General features: G+C 40.1%; 1 protein-coding gene across 4 annotated transcripts in view; it reads left to right on the top strand.

The window, feature by feature from the left end:
- Positions 1–20,409, top strand: part of LOC109911791 (synuclein, alpha interacting protein) — a 121,428-nt gene that overhangs the window by 48,215 nt on the left and 52,804 nt on the right. For all 4 annotated transcript variants that reach the window (XM_048595131.1, XM_020511172.2, XM_048595130.1 and 1 more), the window contains one exon: positions 9,482–9,554. In XM_048595131.1, the coding sequence (XP_048451088.1) occupies positions 9,482–9,554 (73 nt within the window). The remainder of the gene's footprint in view (positions 1–9,481; positions 9,555–20,409) is intronic.

Raw genomic sequence — 20,409 nt, 5'->3', positions numbered from 1 at the left:
TACACAATGCACTTCAAAAATTCATCAAGACTTCATAGACAGCACCTTCCAAATCCATGACCGCATTCATCTAGAAGGGCAAGGGATGCCAATACACGGGAGCATCGTCATCTTCCCGTTCCTGTCCAAGCCACTTGCCATCCTGACTTGGAAATATATCACTGTTCCTTTGTTGTTGCTTGTTCGAAGTCCTGGAAGACTGTTCCTAATAGCATTGTGGGTTTATCTACAGACCACAGACTTCAGCGGTTCAGTAAGGCCACTCAACCACTACTTTCTCAAGGGCAATTAGGGATGGGCAACAAATTTTGGCCCAGCCAACAATGCCCACATGAATTAAAGAAGAAGTATACTGCATCGATCAACACTACTAATTTTTTTAAGTAAGAAAATTAGCTTGTACAGGTCCCATCTGGCCCAGAATTGGTCCCAATTCCTCAGAAATTTGATGCCCTCCCTCCTACACCAGTTTTCCAGTCATGTACTTAGACAACCAGTCTTCCTGCTCTTGTGCTTACTAGCATGTAGCACTTGGAATAATCTTGAGATTACTGCTTTTGAGGTCCTATTTTTTCATTTCCTGCCTAACTCGGTGAAATCTTCCTTCTGGACCGCAGCCCTTTTCCAATCTATGTTGGTACATGGCGCACCACAACTTCTGACTGACCCCCATCCCCCAAAAGGATGTCTTGCAGCCAGTCTGTGACATCTTTTGGCAACAAGCAATCAACACATCATCCCAGAGTCGTATTTAATTTTTTTTATTCATTATTCATGGGATGTGGGCCTCACTCGCTGGGCCGGCAAGCTCCCTAATTGCTCAGGAGGCGGTTCAGAGTCAATCACGTTACTGTGGATCTGGAGTCACACATAGGCCAGGCTGGATAAGGACAGCAGATTTCCTTCCCTAAATGGTATTAGTGAACCAGATGGGTTTTTCTGACAATTGGCAACAATTTCATGGCCACCATTGAACTCTTAATTTCATTTTTTTAACTGAATTCTGCCACAGGATTTGAACCCAGGTCCTCGGAATATGATCTGGGTCTCTCGATTAATGGTCTAGTAGTGAGTATATAACAATGCCATCACGTTCCTAATACCTGATTCCATGACTATGGAATTTCCTATAAGTATTGGTCGAGCATTCTTCTTCCCCTTCCCCTGTGAAGCTGAGTCCTCTGTGGTGCCATGGAAATGGCTCTGACTTCATGACTTTGACGTCCCTGAGAAACAATCGCCCTCCCCTCGGCTGAAGGGTCAGTAATGAGAGGTCAGAATTTTAAGGTGAAAGGCATGAGGTTTAGCGGCGATTTGAGGTCAAGTCTTTTCACCCAGATGGTGGTGGGAGTCTGGAATGCATTGTGTTGGAGGGTGGTAGAGGCAGGAAACCTGACAACCTTTAAAAAGTACATGGGATGAGTACTTGAAAAGTCATGATATGCAAGACTATGGACCACCTGCTGGAAATTGGGCTTTAATTCATGCCTACTCACTGATGGAGACTATTTTTGGAGTAAACCTTAATTAAAGCACTTCTTGTCCCCTCTGGTCTGAATTCCCACATTGACCCAAATTCCCAATTACTCTGTCTCATTCTGGCAGTCTCCCTCACTCAAACAGGCAATTTACTCTGACCATTATGTGGATTCAGACTATTATATTAATTGCTACTTAATTAGAATAAATATGAGAACATTTTTCTTTGGGAATTGTAGTAAAATAATTCCCTGTGCTCATGCATTGCTGATATATTTTTTTTAATTTTAAAAATATAAAAAATTTTTTAAAAGAGTAATCCTTTTCTGGCTGGTTTTGCCTTGCTGTGTTCAGAACATTGTGCCTGCATATGTTCAGGTGAAATTAATGTGTTTGTGCAGCCAATATCACTAACCTTACTCTTAACGAAATATTCAACTTTTTCTTTCCATATCATGATCTGTGGCTTTTTGTCTCTCAATGTCCATTCCCTGTTATTACTTACTGTCCCAATCAGGTGGAAACAACGTTCTGTGGCTAATTTCAGCAGGTGTCTGGAAAAAACATAATACCAGGTTTTCTATCTGGAAGTTCTGTCTTCTGCTCCCTTCACTGTAAATGTAAATATTAGGACCTCAATTCCACACGATCAGCAGCAACCTTTAATAACAGCAAGAGAACTGAGAGCAGAATGCAGGAGTGAGATGCAAGTCTTCCCTAAACTGGGTTGTGATGTGAGGATGCATTGAAATGATGAGTAATCTTACACATATAATGCATCAGGACAGAGTTATAGCTTTCCATGTCTGCTTACTGACAGGTTCTTTCATTTTGATATCAGATCGACCTGCATGTTCATTTTGAATTACTGTTAAATAATGTTTACATATTTTAAATGAAAGTATGTCTCATTATGGGTGGAAATAAGCATTAGACCGTTGCAGCTGAAGCTTTTGATTAAACAATGGAACCATTGAATTTTTACAGCACTGAAGACAGACATTCAGCCCATCATGTTTCTGTCAAATCTGTGCAAGACCAGTTCAACTGTTCCCATTCCTGTCTTTTCTCTTTTACCCTGCAGTTTGCTTTCACCTCCTTGACCTGTCCGTCTTCCCTTGACTGACCAACCCCCATCCTAACTCCCCACCTACACTCACCTTTACTGGCTCCATCCCCGCCTCCTTGACCTGTCTGTCTCCTCTCCACCTATCTTCTCCTTTATCCACCTTCCATCCGTCTCCCCTCTCTCTCTATTTATTTCAGAATCCCCTTCCCCTCCCCCATTTCTGAAGAAGGGTCCAGACTTGAAACGTCAGCTTTCCTGCTCCTCTGATGCTGCTTGGCCTGCTGTGTTCATCCAGCTCTACACCTTGTTATCATCGATGATTATCCAATTCCCTTTTGAAAACCTGTGTTTGAATCTGCCTACTTTACCCAGTCAGGTTGTTAATTCTAAATCATGTCCACTTACTGCATAAAATGTTTTTGCTTATTTTGCTAACCACCTTAAAATAGTCCCCACTGGCTTTCAACTCATCTGCCAATAACAATAGTTTCACCCTGTCTGCTCCTTCTCAGATCCATCTTGAGTTTAAACATGTGTATCAAATTTCCCCTAATCTTCTATTCTGCAAGGAGAACAACCCCAGCTTCTCCAATCTATCCATGTAGCTATTGAACCCTGGAACCATTCTTATGAACCTTTTCTGCAAAGGCATTCACATCTTTTCTAAAGTGGGATGCCCCAGGGAAAGGCACGGTACTCGAATTGAGGTCAAAACAGTGTTTATTCAGATTTATCATGAAGCTTGTGCTTTATTACTTTAATTATAAAGCCCAAAATCCTGCATTCTTCATTAACTACTTTCTCAACTTGCCCTATGACCTTTTAATGATTTATGCCTCTATATCTCCGGTTCCTTTGTTTCTATATTCCCTTTAGAATTCTATCCTTTGTTTTATATTCAAAATTACTTGCCTTTCATAAATCTATCTTGACTTTAATTTGTTACCTTTACTTGTCTAAAATGTGCGCAAAGGGCTTCCTTCATACTTGTATATGATACTTACCTCTTGTGGCTGTTTAGCTTAATGTTCCATCATTTGGCTCTGAATCACTTTTAAAAAGACATTTAAATAGTAGCTAACTTCTGAATTCTGTGCTATTCTAGTTTTTAAATACATTGCATGAGCTTTGAACAACAACTCGTACCCTAATTTCATTCAGTATTCTGTAATATATTCAATTTGATCCTGTTCTTTGAATGTTCAGCTTCTCCATTTTTTTTGAAAACTACCAAGTTAATACTTAGTTATTTTTTATATGGACTATGCAAATCCTACTCCTTCCATTATTGCTTCTGAAACAACTGCACAGAGGCTGGTATCCTGGCACCAAGTCACCTTTTATTTACATGTGCACAGTATATGAGCTCTGACCAGCCAGCTCAGAGCCAATCCCTAGAAAGAGGAGACTGTCTGAATCTCCTGTTTATATCTGTCAGACAGGGCTCCCTGATCAGCCCTTGTTCTAATCACTACAGCTTCATGTTGTAAAAATTGACAAGGATTGAGAACTTTTTTTCTCTTAAAGTGTAGCACCCTAAATTCAAACTGCTGAATCAGAATTCTGCCATTTATAATCTGCAGCTAAATGGAATGTTACTTTTACAGCTGTAAACTTTGGTTGCTAGTCATTTGTACAAAAAAGAAATGTGCATTTGGGAAAACCTTTGTATTTTAGTAATTAGATGTAATTGAAAGTTAATAATAGGATTGGCCCAAATAAATAGATTATTCCTGTGTTGGGATTCTGAATGAGAATATTTTACAGGGAAGTGGTTCAAGCCAAATCAGTACATTGCCATCACAAGTGACACTGCACATGACCCTGTAGTTACTGACATGACTTCCTGCTTTGCTTGACTTGGTTGAAGGTGACAGGGCATATTTAGAAAGTGTATGGGATCTTGAATTCATAAAGAGAATAAATAGAAAATAAAGGATTAGCCTAACTTTAAGTCTTGGTTAAGCCACCACTGAAGTATTGTGTCTGCTTCTGTTCACCATACTTCAGAAAGGATGCATGAGTCCTTGAGAGGATGCAGAGGAGCTTTACCAGAGTAGTTCCAGGGATGGAGGATTTTAGATTGAAGAAGATTGCTGATCTAATAATCCTTGTTTCACTTTTCATGCCTTTTCCCCACCACCCTTAATTCTCTTGCTGATTAAAATCTACCTATCTCAGCCTTAAATGTACATAACAACCCAACCTGTACTGTTCTCTGTGGTAAAGAATTTCTCAGACTTACTACACGTTGAGAGAAAAAAAACCTCATCTTTGTCTCAAATGGGTGGCCCTTTGCTGTGAGATTATGGCATTTGGTCCAAGACTGTCTTCCAAGGGGAGGCCACAGACATCATCTTTGTCTCCAAACATATGTCCTTGCCCACTTTTCAGAATCTTTATCATATTTCCTGGCAGCAGTAAACATGGAAACTTGACCATCTAGCATCTGAATACTGATGACATCTAGTTTGATATCCCTGCTACTTCTCCCAACTACAGAGGCCTTTCCATGTTCTCAGACAAGCTTTTAAGAAAGACAAAAAAAACTAGCCTAATGTGGTCACTACAACTTGAGGAGATAAAAGACTGACTGGGCAATCACTTTGTGGAGGACCTGCATTCCGTTTGCAAAAATGATCCTGAGCTTTCGATCGCCTGCCGCTTCAACAAACCTCAGTTTTCCCTGGTCAGTGTTTTTGTCTTGGATCTGCTGCAGTGCTCCAGTGAGGCTCAGCACAAGCTGGAAGAACAGCATCTCATTTCCCACTTGGGGACCCTGCAATCTTCAGGACTTGATATTGAATTCGATAATTTTAGAGCCTGAACACCTTCCGTGTCCTTTACCCACTCCCACGTCCCTGGCCCTGTCATGACATGGGCTGCTTTCATCACTGCCAACCCATTTTCACTTACTAATGATTTGCTTTTCTTTCTCCCTGGGTCGTTATTATTCAACTCTTTGTCTGTCAAAGTTCTGTTCTCTCTCTCTGGACTCCACCTCCTCCTCTTCTACACCTTCCCCCCAAACCTGTCAAATCAGTTCCAAAGCAGGGTCGCTGGGACCCGAAACATTAACTCTGCTTTCACTTCACAGATCTTGAAGACCTGTAGAGTGAATTGTGTTCATAGTGTCTGTTATCTGCTTCCTTGACACTCTTGATATTCCCATCTTTTGCCACCTGCTTTACGTTGAAAATGGTATAAATTTGGCAGTAAATTAACCCATCCACTGAGGTTCATCATTCTCATTTTCTTACCTCACCTAGTGCAAAATTACTCCTCTCGATCCACACTTCAGCCTCCCACTGCCAAAAGAACTCTGATTCAGACTTTTGTAAAATTTCAGCATCCCAACACCTACCTCTTCTATTGTCTGTTTGATATTTCACCTTGTTCAAAATGCAGATATCTGTCAAATATTGCAATAAATCTGAATTGCTGATTGTTATTATTGTAACCAAGGAGGGTGATTTAATGTTCTCGCTATTATGAGATATTTTTCTAATGAGAGAATTTTGGCCACCACTGTAAATCCCCTAAATGGGCCTGTTGAAAGTTACATTCTTTCTTGGTTTTGCTAGGATTAAATATGCAATTACCAAGAGAATTCAAACTTTCTTCAAATTGATTCCTATTGTATGAGTTTCTTGAACCAACAAATGCAATCAGTTATATAATACACAAAACTGGTGATCAGTACTATAAATTGAAATATTATTTAATTATTCAGTTTTTAATTCTACTTAAAATCAATCCATTCTTTCACGTACAGGGATCCAGAAATTTATATTGTTTGTGCATAGTACTAGGCTGTTTTTAGAAGCAACACTGAACTGGTTAAACACAAATGAAAAGCTTTATTAAAATTTGCAACCACGAGCTGGTATATATGTATGGATGGTTAGTGTGTAAGAGATATAGAGGGTTCTGTAACATCTCTACTTTAGTGCCACAATACTTTATGGTAGCATGGAAATTAATCAAAAGATCAAATTTGCTACTTGCCATGTTTTGAAAACATAAGTTTGTTTAATTCAGCATTTTATGCTTTCAATATTTATGGTGTGAAGCAGAAGCCAACTGGCGAGAACGTTCAGCTCCAGATTAGTACAATAAACATGGCAATAGATCTGGAAAAAATATGTAAAATAGATCCTTATTCAATGTAGATTGCTAAATTAGTATGTGGATTGTAATTCAAAGCCTTAAAATGTACTATTTTAGAAATTGTGATCTGAAAATGTGTTTAACTGGTGCATTTGGATGTTTAGATTTTAATTATTAAAGCATATAGAGTCTGCAGTTAATGCATAAAATGTAGGTGTAGAAGTAGTAGATGTCCAGCACTTAAGAACATGAGAACTCGGAGCAGGAGTAGGCAGTACTGCCCCTTGGGCCTGCTGTGCCATTCAGTGCGATCGTGGTTGATTTCATCTTGGCCTCAACTGCACTTTCCAGCTGCTCTCCACAACCCTTCAACCTATTACTAATTAAAAATCTGTCTGTCTCCTCCTTAAATTTATCTTGTGTCCTTCTGCACTCTGGGGGAGTGAATCACAAATCTTTGACAGAAATAACAGAAGTAAAATTTATATAAAACTTCATTGTGCTGTGCAATAACACATTATATTAAATGGCTCATTATTAGTTCTGAGGAAGGGTCACTGGAACGTTAACTCTGATTTCTCTTCATAGATGCTGCCAGACCTGTTGAGCTTTTCCAGCAACTTCTGTTTTTGGTTCATTATATCAATCATTCTTGGATTGCAAACAAATTGTCTCAAATGGGACAATCATGCCATAGGTAACAGGAGACAACTCTTTCTGATTTAGGCTTCTAATGCTTAAAGTAGATTGAAAATTACGTGTCCAGGTCAGTGTTTGTGTTTTGACAATTGATTAGCCTTTGGATTTATTTTTTAGCCATTGAACGAATTGTGTTTCAAAGTTGCTTCTTGCTAGCTTCTAAGAATGGCTTTTACACCCAGAAGCCTTAAAAAATCAGGTGAGAAGGATATTTGTCATGTGTTTTAAAGAACCGGCACAGGCCCTGACGAAATGTTGACTTTCCTGCTTTTTGAATGCTGTCTGACCTGCTGCGCTTTTCCAGCTGCACATTTATTGACTCTAGTTTCCAGCATCTGCAGTCCTTACTGTTTCCAATATAGGTTATATTTGTTTTAAAACAGAAAATCAGTTAAAGGAATAGAAATTAAAGAATATAAATGGAGTCTTAAAAATTAAGACTGTAAACAGAAACCTATTACTATTATAATTTAGTTACTTAATTAGTTAATTTAGTTTCTATGTTATATGCAGTAAGAAGAGGAGTCATGTCTTTAATTTCATTTCGGGTTTGCTTAGTGAGAGGTACTGGGTGTCTGAAGTTTGATGCATGGATCTTTTATTGAGCATTTAAAGGCATGGAGGTAAATATTTCAGTGTATTATGGAAAAAAGCATATGGAAAAAAGACTGTTGCCTAGTGACAAGAAATCCAGTACCATTAGAAAGTCAGAATTATCCAGAAAGTCAGGCAGCGTGTGTAGCTTCAATCAGGGCAAAAAGGTTCAGTTAGATTAGCAGTCTTCAGAAAGTCAGGTCCAGGGAGAAAGCAGTGAATGACTTGAGAGAAGCATCCAGAAGCAGAAAACTGCTGGAAACGAAGATTATAGAAAACTATGGGCTTTCTCTGAAAGTGCTTGGAAAGACAAAAACTCTAGAAACTGATTGCAGTGAGAGGATGGGGAAGATGCCCCAAATCTGGGGATTAGGCATGAAGAGATACCAGAGAGCCACAATACAGTGCAGAATAATTCGATCCTCTTATCACCCTTGGTAATTCATGGAGGCCTTCATCTTTATCTTGACCAATGCTTGATGTTAATCAGTAAACTATTACAACCGAGTTACCTGCAGTCAGAAGATGATCAAGCTTGACATCTGTAGATGTTAGCTATCCTGTGCGTTTCGAGCTCAAGATTGCTTTGTACAGTATACTTGAATAATGGCAAAGTACTGTGGATGCTGGAAATCTGAAATAAACACAGGGAATGCTGAAAAAACTCAACTGGTCAGTCAGCATCTGTGGAGAGAGAAACCTTTACATCTTGAGTATTGTACTATGTGTATTTTTGACTTCCTTATCTGAGGAAGGATGCTCTGGCTATTGTGGGACTGCAGAGAAGGCTTACCAGGCTGTTTCCAGGGATAGTCAGATTGAAATATGGGGAGATTCTAGATCTATTAGAACGATATTCATTGAGGTTTGGGAGCATGAAGGATCTCATAGAATGGTATAAAATTTTAACAGGATTAAACAGGATAGGTGCAGGAAAAATGTTCTTGATGACTGGGGAGCCCAGAACCAGGGGTACCAGTCTAAGAATAAGGGGTATGTCTTTTAGGACAGAGATGAGGAGGGATAGCTTCACCCAGAGAGTTGTGAGCCTGTAGAATTCTCTGCAATGGGAAACTGTTGAGGCCAAAATATTGAATACTTTCAAGAAAGATATATCTATAATTATTAGGACTAAAGGGACCAGAAGACATGGGGATAAAGTGAATACAGAATACTGAGTTGGGTGATCAGCCGTGGCCATTTTGAATGGTGGAGCAGGCTCTAAGGGTCGAATGGTATACCCCTACTCCTGTATTATTGGAAAATGATACAAAAAACTGAAAGGTTTACTTTGATATTTATTTTCAGTGATGTTTAAATAAGACATTCTGCAGAAAGTTTATGTCTTTGGTCTTTGAATCCTGAAATGGAACTTGAGAAAGCAAAATTCTGTTTTCTGGATATCTGCCATTGCATTCATCTTCTAACGTGCAAGACCATTTATGCATCCTTACAGCATGGTGAAGAAAATTGGTATGTGTAGTTTGTGTTCCTCTATAATTTTTGTCCATATTTTGTGTTTCTTTCTAGTTTGGAAGCTCTTCAGCAAAAGCCCTCCCTGAATTATACAAGAGATCTGATATGCAAAATGAAGGCCGAATAGGTATTTCATGTACTTGTTTTATGTATTTTCGGCTTTGCCTAGTGTGTATTTTGCACATAATCCATTGGAATTAAAATATTATTAACAAAAATCTATTAATCCCATGTATTTCTCCAAAAGAAAATTAATGATTGTTCACAATTCTAATGAGGCATTTATCTACTCTGCTGAATGATTGTGAAATCTGAAGGCTGGAGCAAACAGTCTCCATCCTCCCAATAAACTTTGCTTGGTGCAGGGCTGGCATAGCAAAATTCCATTTTTAATGATTCCCTCATGTCTAAATGACCTCAATGCTTTTTTTCAACGTTGCTTTTACATGAATGCTGCTGTTACTTGAGATTCAGGCTCCTGAGTGCTAAAAGTGTGAGGTTCTACTCTCACTTGAAATTTTAGTTTTACTAAGAGATTGGGAATGCATCCATTAATTGGGTTAAGTAGAGAGAGAAGAGCCTAGTCCACAATGATCTTTGTTAGCAAATACATGTGTGGAATAAAAACAGTGCTGGGGAAATGCAGACTAGTAGCAGCTCAGAACGTGCGAACAGAGCCTTTTGAGCCTGCTGTGTCATTCAGTGACAAAGAAATTGAAAATCATGCTAGCTTGCAGATGCAAACTTGGAACAGGGAACAGTCTCTTCTTTGAGACATTTTAGACACAAGGCAGACATAATGTGGGGCCTCATTTAAATCAGTGTGGTGAGCTAATAGTCCCTCCTGCACAGCCTCAAAGTGAAAGGACAACATTTTGGAACTGAGATGAGGAGGAATTTCTGCAGCCAGAAGGTAGTGAATCTGTGGAATGCATTACTGCAGAAGGCTGTGGAAGCTAAGTCATTAAGTGTATTTAAGACAGACAGATCGTAAGGGGATCAAAGGTTATGAGTAGAAAGCAAGAGAATGGAGTTGAGAAACATAATCAGCCATAATCGACTGGTGGAGTAGACTCAGTGGCCTCATTCTGCTGCTATGTTTTATGGTCTTCAGTGAATGGGTTTTAAATTTTGAGCTACTTTGTTGGCCTCTGAAAGGGAGGAGTTAATTTGGTAGCGTCAGCTGGTCTTCATGACTGTTGTAGAGTGTGAAAAAACACTTGTCTTGTTTCCACATTCAAGTAACTATATATTATTTAAAATTCCATTTTTGTTGAGGCAGCCTCTCACAGTTACTTTGAGGATGTGGATATGCTTGGCTTCCTGAATGTTGGTTGTGAGCCTAGTTCGTGTTTCAGTCCTGAGCTCTGGACGTGCTTGGCTTCCTGAATGTTGGTTGTGACCTTAGTTCATATTTCGGTCCTGAGCTCTGGACATTTATGCCTAATATGTCGGGCGTAGTTTTGGCAGGAAATGTGCCTGTGTGAGCCTACTTCCTGTGGATATTTGCACATCTGTTTTGCACGAAGGGTACTTGGTCAGATCAATAAACTTTAAAAAATATATTGAAAAGGAAGAAAGAAATGGGGTACCTGTATTTTCAAGAAGTGTACAAGTTGCTATTTGCCTCAAAAGTCACTTTGCCATGATCAGTAGACCCTCCCGAAACTAAGCCAATGCAAAGAGTCACTCTACTTCCTTACACCTTGTTCGGAGACCATCCAACTCATCACTGAAGTCTGTACTCCTGTTTCAAATTTATCACTTCATACTTGCACTCATCACCATATTTTGCTCTTTCATAACCGCTGCAACAGCAGAACCTACATCCCCCCCCCAAAAAAGTTGCTGATACCAATTTACCAATTTAAGTAAATTACAAGTGAGAGGTTGAAGTAAAATAAATAAATTCGAGGGGAATCTTGGTAATATCTCTGATGTTTCAGCTCATGACCTATGTTTAATTCCAAATAAAAACTGAAAGACCTGCTGCACCCGATGCTGCCAGAGCTGCTGAGCTTTTCCAGCAATTTCTGTTTTTGTTTATGTTTAATTCTAGCCCTGGCTTATAGGAGAGTTACTTTCCTTTCTTTCTGTTGACCTGAATAATACTGCATGAAATCGTACTTGGATACCCTTAAACCTACTTGAAATTGCGTTTGAGGCTCACTAGGCCTGCAAAATGGATGTTGTGTCAATAGTTGGTTATTTATGTTTAGGACAGGCAACCCTGCCAAATTCACCTATCTAAAGTTTGTTCACTTTCTTCGGGTTTCCGTGGTCATGAAAGAGTTATGAATAATTTTTCAGTGTCTGTTCAAGCATTGGCAAAGTGCTGTGATATGGACTTAAGTATTTAAAAAATAATTGAACCGACGTCTCTGACAACAGATTCTAGCGTTTGTAGCATCCCGGTAAACTTCACCATGTCTTCTTCTCAGCAGTCCAGAAGTTCACAACCTGCTGAGTTAACAGTAGTCTTTCTCCCTCTGCAACTGAGAAACTTTCAAAATTCAAGGTTCGACCTTCTAAGGCTAGTGATGTGAAGAGAAGCAATGTAAACTATGTGAAATACAAAGCCTCCAAGATTACACCTATTCTGTGAGAATGTCAGTTAACAGAATACATTACAAAGATCAATAGACAAATAAATGCATGAACATGTTAATGTTTGGTTAATTTAACTATTTTAACCTTTTAAATGTATTTACCTTTTTGTTAGACATGTACCACTATGGAAATTTGTTTTGTGTTGTATTTTCTAATTTTGTATAAGTATACAGTTTTAATTTAATTCATTATGTGACAGCAATACTCACCTGGAAATTCTGTGTTAGACCAGCTATTATGTATAGCAGGCAAATTGAATTACCATGAATGTGTCTACATTAAGTAGGGGGAGCTTTGTTGGTCATTCTTCCTTCCAAAATGCATCACTTCACACTTGCCTTTTCCCAAACAGGAAGTGCAGTGATTGTAACGAGGTCAGCTAGGTGGACCTGTCAGAATATGAGTCCCCTGATTGGTGCTGTTAATCTGGTTCAGTAGGGAGCCATGGCTGACAGATAAGAACAGGAATGTCAGTCATCCTGCGACACTCTGAGGCAGCTGTGAGGGAGCTGGATCAGTCTCAAGGACTCCCCATGTGTAAATAAAGAGTGACTTGGTGATGGGATACCTGCCTCTCGAGTTATTTCAGGGATGATAAGAAAAAAAGCACTCTTGACGAAATTCACTCTCAAAGGTCACAACTCTCAGGTGGGGTAAGCATTTCTGGCATAATGTCGTTATGTAGGAAGTTTGTCATCGAAGACTGGGCACAGTATGCGGAAAGAATGTATTGTTTTTTTCAAGAAAGGTGAGATTGGGGCAGATGAAAAGCAACGAGTAATTCTCCTGACAGCATATTGACCTGCAGCTTTTTCACTTATTAGGCATCTGACTTCTGCTGAGGCACCAGATACTAAAACCTTTAAGAGTTGAACAGATTTAGTTAAGAAATATTACGACCTCAAGCATCCTCTAATTCTGAGACACTATTGGTTTTACTCAGCAATTTGAGAAGCAGGAAATCCGTATTGGGATTTTTGATGAGATTAAGACGACTGACAGAGGCATGTGACATTGGTTTAAGCCTTAATGAGATGCTGAGTGACTGTTTGTTATGTGGGATTATTGATGATACCGTGCAAAAGTGCGTACTAGCTGAAGCCCAACTGGACTTCAAACAGGCACTACAACTGGAAAATGTGGCAAGTGCAGCATATGAGTCGCAGGATATCCCGATGGAACTGAACCCCCTTGCCAGTCCAACTGAGCTTGGGGAAGGTAAACACCACCTGAGTGAAGGCAATTTCATAGCCTCACTCAGGACATATCCTGAAGAGAGGGACTCTAGGTCAACTTACAGCCAAACCGTGAAACAAAGCCAAGCCTCAACCAAACTCTTAAAATTTTCTTCAGGATCCAGACCAGCAAGCCATTGTAGTTGCTGCCAGTTGCAGACTTGAGACAGCAAAAGCGTCCCGGTAGAACTGAATTGAGTAGGACAACTTATAGGCTGGCATCCAGGAGAGTGCACGACCTGGAACAGTTAAATTGCTTAGCAACATCCAAATCAGAACCAAACAAAATAAATGTCTCCGTAAATGGTTGCCCTGTTCTAATGGAGGTCAGTACTGGTGTGGCCTTTTCAGTGATTGCAGAACCAGTTTTTAACAAAATGCTCTAGACTCCAACCCTGCAAGAACTTGGCTAGGCTGAGAACCAATACCAGGGAACATTTACAGATGAAGGGTACAACTTCTGTTCCAATCTCTTATGAGAAGTAGCTGGTTCAGTTACCACTGGCTGCAGTAAAAGACTGAGACCCAAGCTTGATGGAGCGTAATTGGTTGAGAAAGATTCACCAAATTGGCTCAACTGTTTCGATTAGAAAATGGCTGCCTGAGTGAAGTCCCAGTTAAATACTCAGATGTTTTTCAGGAAGGTTTAGGGACTATCAAAGGAGCCAGGGCCACTTTGAAATTCCATGATTCTGCATAGCCAGCCCAGTGCCATTTGCCTTACATGCAAAAGTCGAAGTGGAAATCTGAAGGCTGAAAAGTGAAAGAATCCTGAAACCAGCCCAGTTGTACGAATTGTGAAGTCCAGTGGGTCAGTTCACCATTGTGGGGATTTTAAACAAATGGCATACTGCTTCTCGCAGCTGGACAAATATCCAGTGCCTCGCGTGGAGGATTTATACACAAAGCTGGCGGGGGTGCTGTCCTTGATGAAGCTGGACATGAGCCATGTGTACCTGCAGTTGCGGTTAAGTGAGGATTCCCAGATGTCTGCTACAATTAATACCCATAAGGGTTTCTAGCAATGTAGGAAATTGCCATTTGTGGTATTGTCAGTCTTGCAATTTTTCAGCACACAATGGAGAACATTTTACAAGGTTATCCCAGGTTGCCATTTATCTAGGTGATGGGCTAATTTCAGGGAAGACCAATAAAGAGCATTTAGAGAACTTGGACACAGCACTTAGATATTTCTTCCAGGCGGTGTACGCCTTAGAAGGGAAAACATGTTTGTTCCAGGCACCCCAAGTGACTTATTTGGGCTACAGAGTCGCCAAGACTGGGTTACACAGGTTAGATGATAGGGAGGGTGGTCAAAGGTGCCCCAGCTCTCATGTCTGTACCAGAGCTTAGGTTTTTCCTTGGGATGGTGAATTATTATGTAAAGTTCATACATAACTTGGTCTCTGTCCTGGTACCTTTGCACCAACTCTTAAAAAAGATCATAGTCATAATGATGTACAGCATTGTCAGCTGTGACTGGAAGTGTGTCCAGCAAAAAAAAATTACAGATTCTTCCAGTGGCGGTACCACTCGTGGCATATCTGCCAGATGGAGACAGCTCAATGCATCCACATTTACTACCTGGCCTCCCAGACTTTGGCCCAACTTGTCCATGCCAGCCAGATATCCTAAATTTATCTAGCCTCATTTGCCAGCATTTGGCCCATATCCCTCTAAACCCTTCCGATTCATGTACCCATCCAGATGCCTTTTAAATTGTACTGGCCTCCTCCACTTCCTGTGGTAGCTCGTTCCATACAAGTATCATCTTCAGCGAGGATAAAGTTGCTGCTTGGGTCTCTTTTTAAATCTTTCCCCTCTCACCTTAAACTGATGCCTTGTAGTTTTGGACGCACCTACCGTGACAAAAGGACCTTGACTATTCACCCTATCCTTGCCCTTCATAATTTTATAAACTTCTATAAGATCACCCCTCAGTCTTGGATGCTCTAGGGAAAATAGTCTATTCAGCCTCTCCCTATAGCTCAAATCTCCAACCCTGGCAATGTCCTTGTAAATTTTTTCTGAACCCTCATTCCGTTGGAAGCGAGACAAGAATTGAACACAGAATTCCAAAAGTGGCCTAACCAATGTCTGGTACAGCCACAAAATGAACTCTCAACTCCTAAACTTAACGTACTGATCCATAAAGCCAGTCTTGGAAATTGTCCTGTAGCCACGCCATAATTTTCAGGGAAGTGAAGAAACAGCTATCAGTGTCTTAGGTGTTGGCACACCCAAGCGAGATCTGTTATTGACATGCAATGTCTCCCCATACGGCATCGGGGTGGTATTAGCCTATAAGTGGCCTAATGGAGAGGAACGTCCAATAACGTATGCATCCAGGACTTTGGCTAATGCAGAGCGTAAATACGATCAGATTAAAAAGGAAGGTTTGGCGGTCATATTTGGAGTCGTTAAGTTCCACCAAAATACCTTTACCGACATAAATTTGTGATAACAATGGATCACAGACCCCTGCTAGGTCTAGTTAAAGAGGACAAGGCAGTGCCACCCATAGCTACAGGCCAAATTCAGAGGTAGGCTGTAATACGAAGTGTGTACAATTAGAAGTGGTAACACTGTCTGGGAGGCCAGGTGGTAAATGTGGATGCATTGAGCTGTCTCCATCTGGCAGATATGCCACGAGTGGTACCGCCACTGGAAGAATCTGTAATTTTTTTTTGCTGGACACACTTCCAGTCACAGCTGACAATATCAAACTTTGGATTTAGCCCTGAACAAACACATGGACCATATGAAAGTTGCAAAGTCACAAACAGTGCAGAGCAAAATGTGCCCAACTCCTTGACATCCTTTCCCACTGTCCCGGAACTCCTGGGTTCTCCCTGTCTGTGAAATGTTGAAAATACTTTGGAATCTAAGATGACACAGTGGATATCACCACCTCGATCCCTTGCCACCTGAAAAAGGGAATGAATTTTTTCTGAGACGCTCCGGACGCAAGAGGCAAGCTACTGTGCATTATGTGCAGCCCATATTAGAGGCAGAGTTGGAGGAATTTGACCCAGTGCTAAAACTCCCCAGGAGAAGCTACCAATAAAAAAACTGTTCTGTGTGCTTGGACTCAGAACAGGAGGGATGTATTGTTGTGAAGAGGTCAGCCAGGTGGACATCATAGAATAACGATTTAAAATTAATGTACACCATTAATGGACTTCTTTTAAATTTTAGATTGTTTTACAACCAAGCATGGTAAATAATGGCACCTCAATATTTGTTTTAATGTATTCTGGAACTTGTTCTTTTTTAAAGATCAAGGGAAGTACCTGCAGCTGAGAGACCTTTGACTCTGAATGGAGGCAGTGCTGCGAAATCCTTGGATTGGGACTGTTAATTTGGTCCATTCAGGGAGCTCTGGCTGACATAAGAACAGGAGTTATTTCAGCCCTATGCTGTTGATCTTTGAGCACCCGGTGCAGAGGGGTTTGGGCAGATCGGGAAACATCCTCTTGCGTCTGCTCCTGGGCTTGGCCAGGGTGCTGTAAACAAATCCAGGCAGCGGGCCATGGAGGGGGTCTGCCGCCCCCTCTTCCGCCGATATGTTCCAGCCTGTGACATTGGAGAGGGAGAATGCTGTGTCCACCAATGCTCTTGATGCCTTTAGGGAGCCGTGGACACCGAGGGGGTTGGAGTGCTTTATTTCCCCCTCCAACTCTATTTTGATTTAGTCCCCTCCTTCTCTCCCTACCCTCCCCCTTCACTTTCTAATGTATGCATGGCCTTTATAAGGCTTTGCATGTTAATGTTTAACTAGCTACATTGATGCTTTGCTGGTGGTGGGGAGTATAGAATAAAGTCTTTGCACAATGGTGTCTTTTTTTTTACAGTGGCACTATATGTACACAGCCACAGGTGATTTGGGGAAAATATAAGCACTACTGCAGTGGTAGTGTGGGGTGGGGGGAGAAAACAGGGGTGTCAGACATCCTGATCACTCTGAGAGCTGGCTCTTTGGGAGGCAGATCGGTGTCAAGGACTCTCCACAAGTAGATGAAGGGTGACTTGGTAATGGGATACCAGCTTCTGTGGAGTTATTTCAGGAGCATTGCTTGATCATATTTTTACTGTGGTTTCTAACAGAGTGGGTTCTGTTTTGAAACATCAGCACACAATGCTACAGACGTAGTTTTGACAATAAAATGAAAATTTATTACAATAAAAATGAAAATAAAATGGAAAAATCTATCTACTGGTATGATGAAAGATTTTTAAATGCCCAGCAAAAATATAATCACATAAATCCCAAAATATTCCTTTATAAATTGCAAAGAACCAAACCATTTTGTACAGTACCTAAATCACTCCTCATTTAATACTCACGCCAGCATGCTTGTATCTCTCACCTTGGTAGGTGTTAGGCTCTTGCAACTTAAACTTATTTAAACTATTAAAATAGAACTGCAGATACCTTCTTCCTGGTGTTATAATGCCTCCCCATTAAATGGACTCAGCTTTAAATAACTCCTTCAGGCCTTTATCCCAACAATTCTGGTCTGAAGTTAACACGAATACTTCACTCTAAGGTAACTTAGTTGACTATATATGCTTTCCTTTTCAGGAGCACGTTTCTCACAGCCATCCTATTCCAAGGATTTCACAGGACTGCCCATTCAGAGTCAAAAGTCTTTCAGCTATGGGTGTTTCCATTGAGCTTAAAAAAAACAAGTTCCAGAACATGTCAAAACAAATGTTGAGGCTCTATTATTTACCATGCTTAGTTGTAAAGCAATTTAAAATAAATAAAATCTCCTTAAAATTCTTGTGAATATTGAGGCCCAGTCAAGCCAATCTCTCCTCATTAGACAGTCCCACCAGCCCCAGTGTCAGCCTGGTGACCTTCATTTTGCTCCCTCTATGGCAGGTCTTTCTTAAGTAGGGAGACCAAAACTGCACTTAACGCTCCAGATGGAGTCTCACCAAGGCCCTCTCTAACTGATTAAGTAAGACATCCGTATATCTGAGCTCCAATCCTCTTGCAATGCCTATATATTGGGAAGTGTGGGTGTACAAAGGGCATTGCAAGCCAATACACTGTTTGACTTCCTAATTGTCTGCTGCACCTGTCTATCTACTTTCACTGACTATTCTATAAGGAAACCTAGAGCCCATTGTACACCCACACTTCTCAATATATTAATATTTAATAATGCTCTTCCTTTCTATTTTTCATTAAGTACGTAACTTCATAACTCCAGGATGTTATATTGTACAGCATCTGCCATTTCCTTTTCTTATATCCAAAGTTGGTCTTATACACAACTGAACTTTTATTCCCCCATGACCAAATCACCCATGGTATTTTTTTCCATCTGTTAACTACCAGTAGTAAAATACCTGTGTTTTCAACTCAATAATTTAAGTGCAAAGCCCATTAAGAAGGCCAGAGCTCACTTTGACAAACAAACTAGCTGCACTGAGATGGTCTAATTTCACCGTAAAGGTAGGTGTTAGATGAGATTTGATACAGGTATAATGTAAACAGCGGGATTTGTACATATAATTAATTTGTGAACATTTCCCTAGTCATAATGATTTATTTTAGAAACATTTGAGGCCAGGATTTAGAATTAATGGGTTTTGTACACCATTAATGGGCTTTTATTTATTTTAGATTGTTAGTGAATTCCGCAGATTCACAACCTTTTGAAAGAAGTCATTTCTCCTTGTCTCTTTTAAATCTGCTACCCCTTCATCTAAAACTATGACCTGTCATTCCAGATTGCTGTACAAGTGGAAACATTTCATCTATGTCTCCTTTATCAATACGCTTTAGCATCTAATATCTTGATTAGACCTCGTCTCATTCTTTGAAACTTTAATGAATATAGGTCAAAATAGCTCAATCTCCCCTCCTAAAACAAGCCTTTCATCTCTGGAATTAACCTAGTGAACCCTTGTAGTTACATCAGAATTGCTTTCTGTAATACCTCAATATCTTTAAGAAAACTGTAACTTTAACTCGTAGACTGGAACCTCTGAGTTTCAAGTTCTCTATTGGGCATCGTCCAAAAGTGGAAATGTAGGGACAATCGATAACTTCTTACTCCAAGTTAACCTCGTGTTTTACTATATTCTCCCCTTATCAAGCCACTGCTCTATATGTGCATCTCCAAGCAAGGACTTGAAGAACTGCACCACTCAATGTAAAACTGAAACAAAGAACTCTCCATCTAAGATAGAAAGCTTCCCCAAGTTTAAAAAAAGACCATAAATTTCGAATGAAACCTTGAGTTACAATTGTCTACCTTCCTAGATCCTAAAATCCTAAAGTAAACAAGTGCGATCAGGATGCTAAAGTTACCTCCCTTAAGCTATTTTCAAGGAACTTAACATGGTGACAGAAATAATTGTAAGTTAATAGTTACCTTCAAATGCACAGAAAACCTAAGTGTCACTAACTCAAAATTCAAACCCCAAACATAAAATAAATGAAATTTAAAAAAATATAGAAATCAGACAGCTTATATCACTTATGGCATAATTCCCTTAACTGAGAAGATATTAATCTGCCATTCTTCCCCTCACTAAGTAAACCCCATGTAGGCTGGGTTTCTGTTTTGAATGCTATTTTTTAAGTACATTCTTTTTATATCAACATGTGAATTACAAATAGATGTAGGTCTTTTGGCCCTTTGGTCCTCCTTTGTCATTTTCTATGATTATGAGTGATTTGCTTGATTGTGGCCTCAACTTCATTTCCCTGCCTATCCCGTACCCTTAAGTTCTTGATTGGCAAGGAAGTCAATCTAACTGGGACTCTGCCTCCACTGCTCTCTGTAGAAGAGAATTCACAGATTAACAGCCTTCTGAGAAAACAGATAACTCCTCATCTGCAGTTTAAGTGGGAGATCACATTTTTAAAATCGTGCCCTTTAATTTTAATCTTGACCGTAAGGGGACATGTTCCCTCAGTATGCACCCTGTCAAGTTCCCTCAGGATTTTGTATGTCTCAAAGGACCATCTTCCATTCTTCTAAATTCAAATACTACACGTGCAATGAGTCCAAATATTTCACATAAGATAGCTACAATGATAAGGCTATCAGATATGACTGGAAGAAGACGATGGCCTATTGCTTATTGTCACTGGATTAGCAATCCATGGACCCA

Source organism: Rhincodon typus, chromosome 3 (assembly GCF_021869965.1).
Source record: "Rhincodon typus isolate 14 chromosome 3, sRhiTyp1.1, whole genome shotgun sequence".
Classification (NCBI taxonomy): domain Eukaryota; kingdom Metazoa; phylum Chordata; class Chondrichthyes; order Orectolobiformes; family Rhincodontidae; genus Rhincodon; species Rhincodon typus.
Note: the sequence above shows the minus strand (reverse complement) of the source record. Positions and strands in the feature narration are given on the sequence as shown.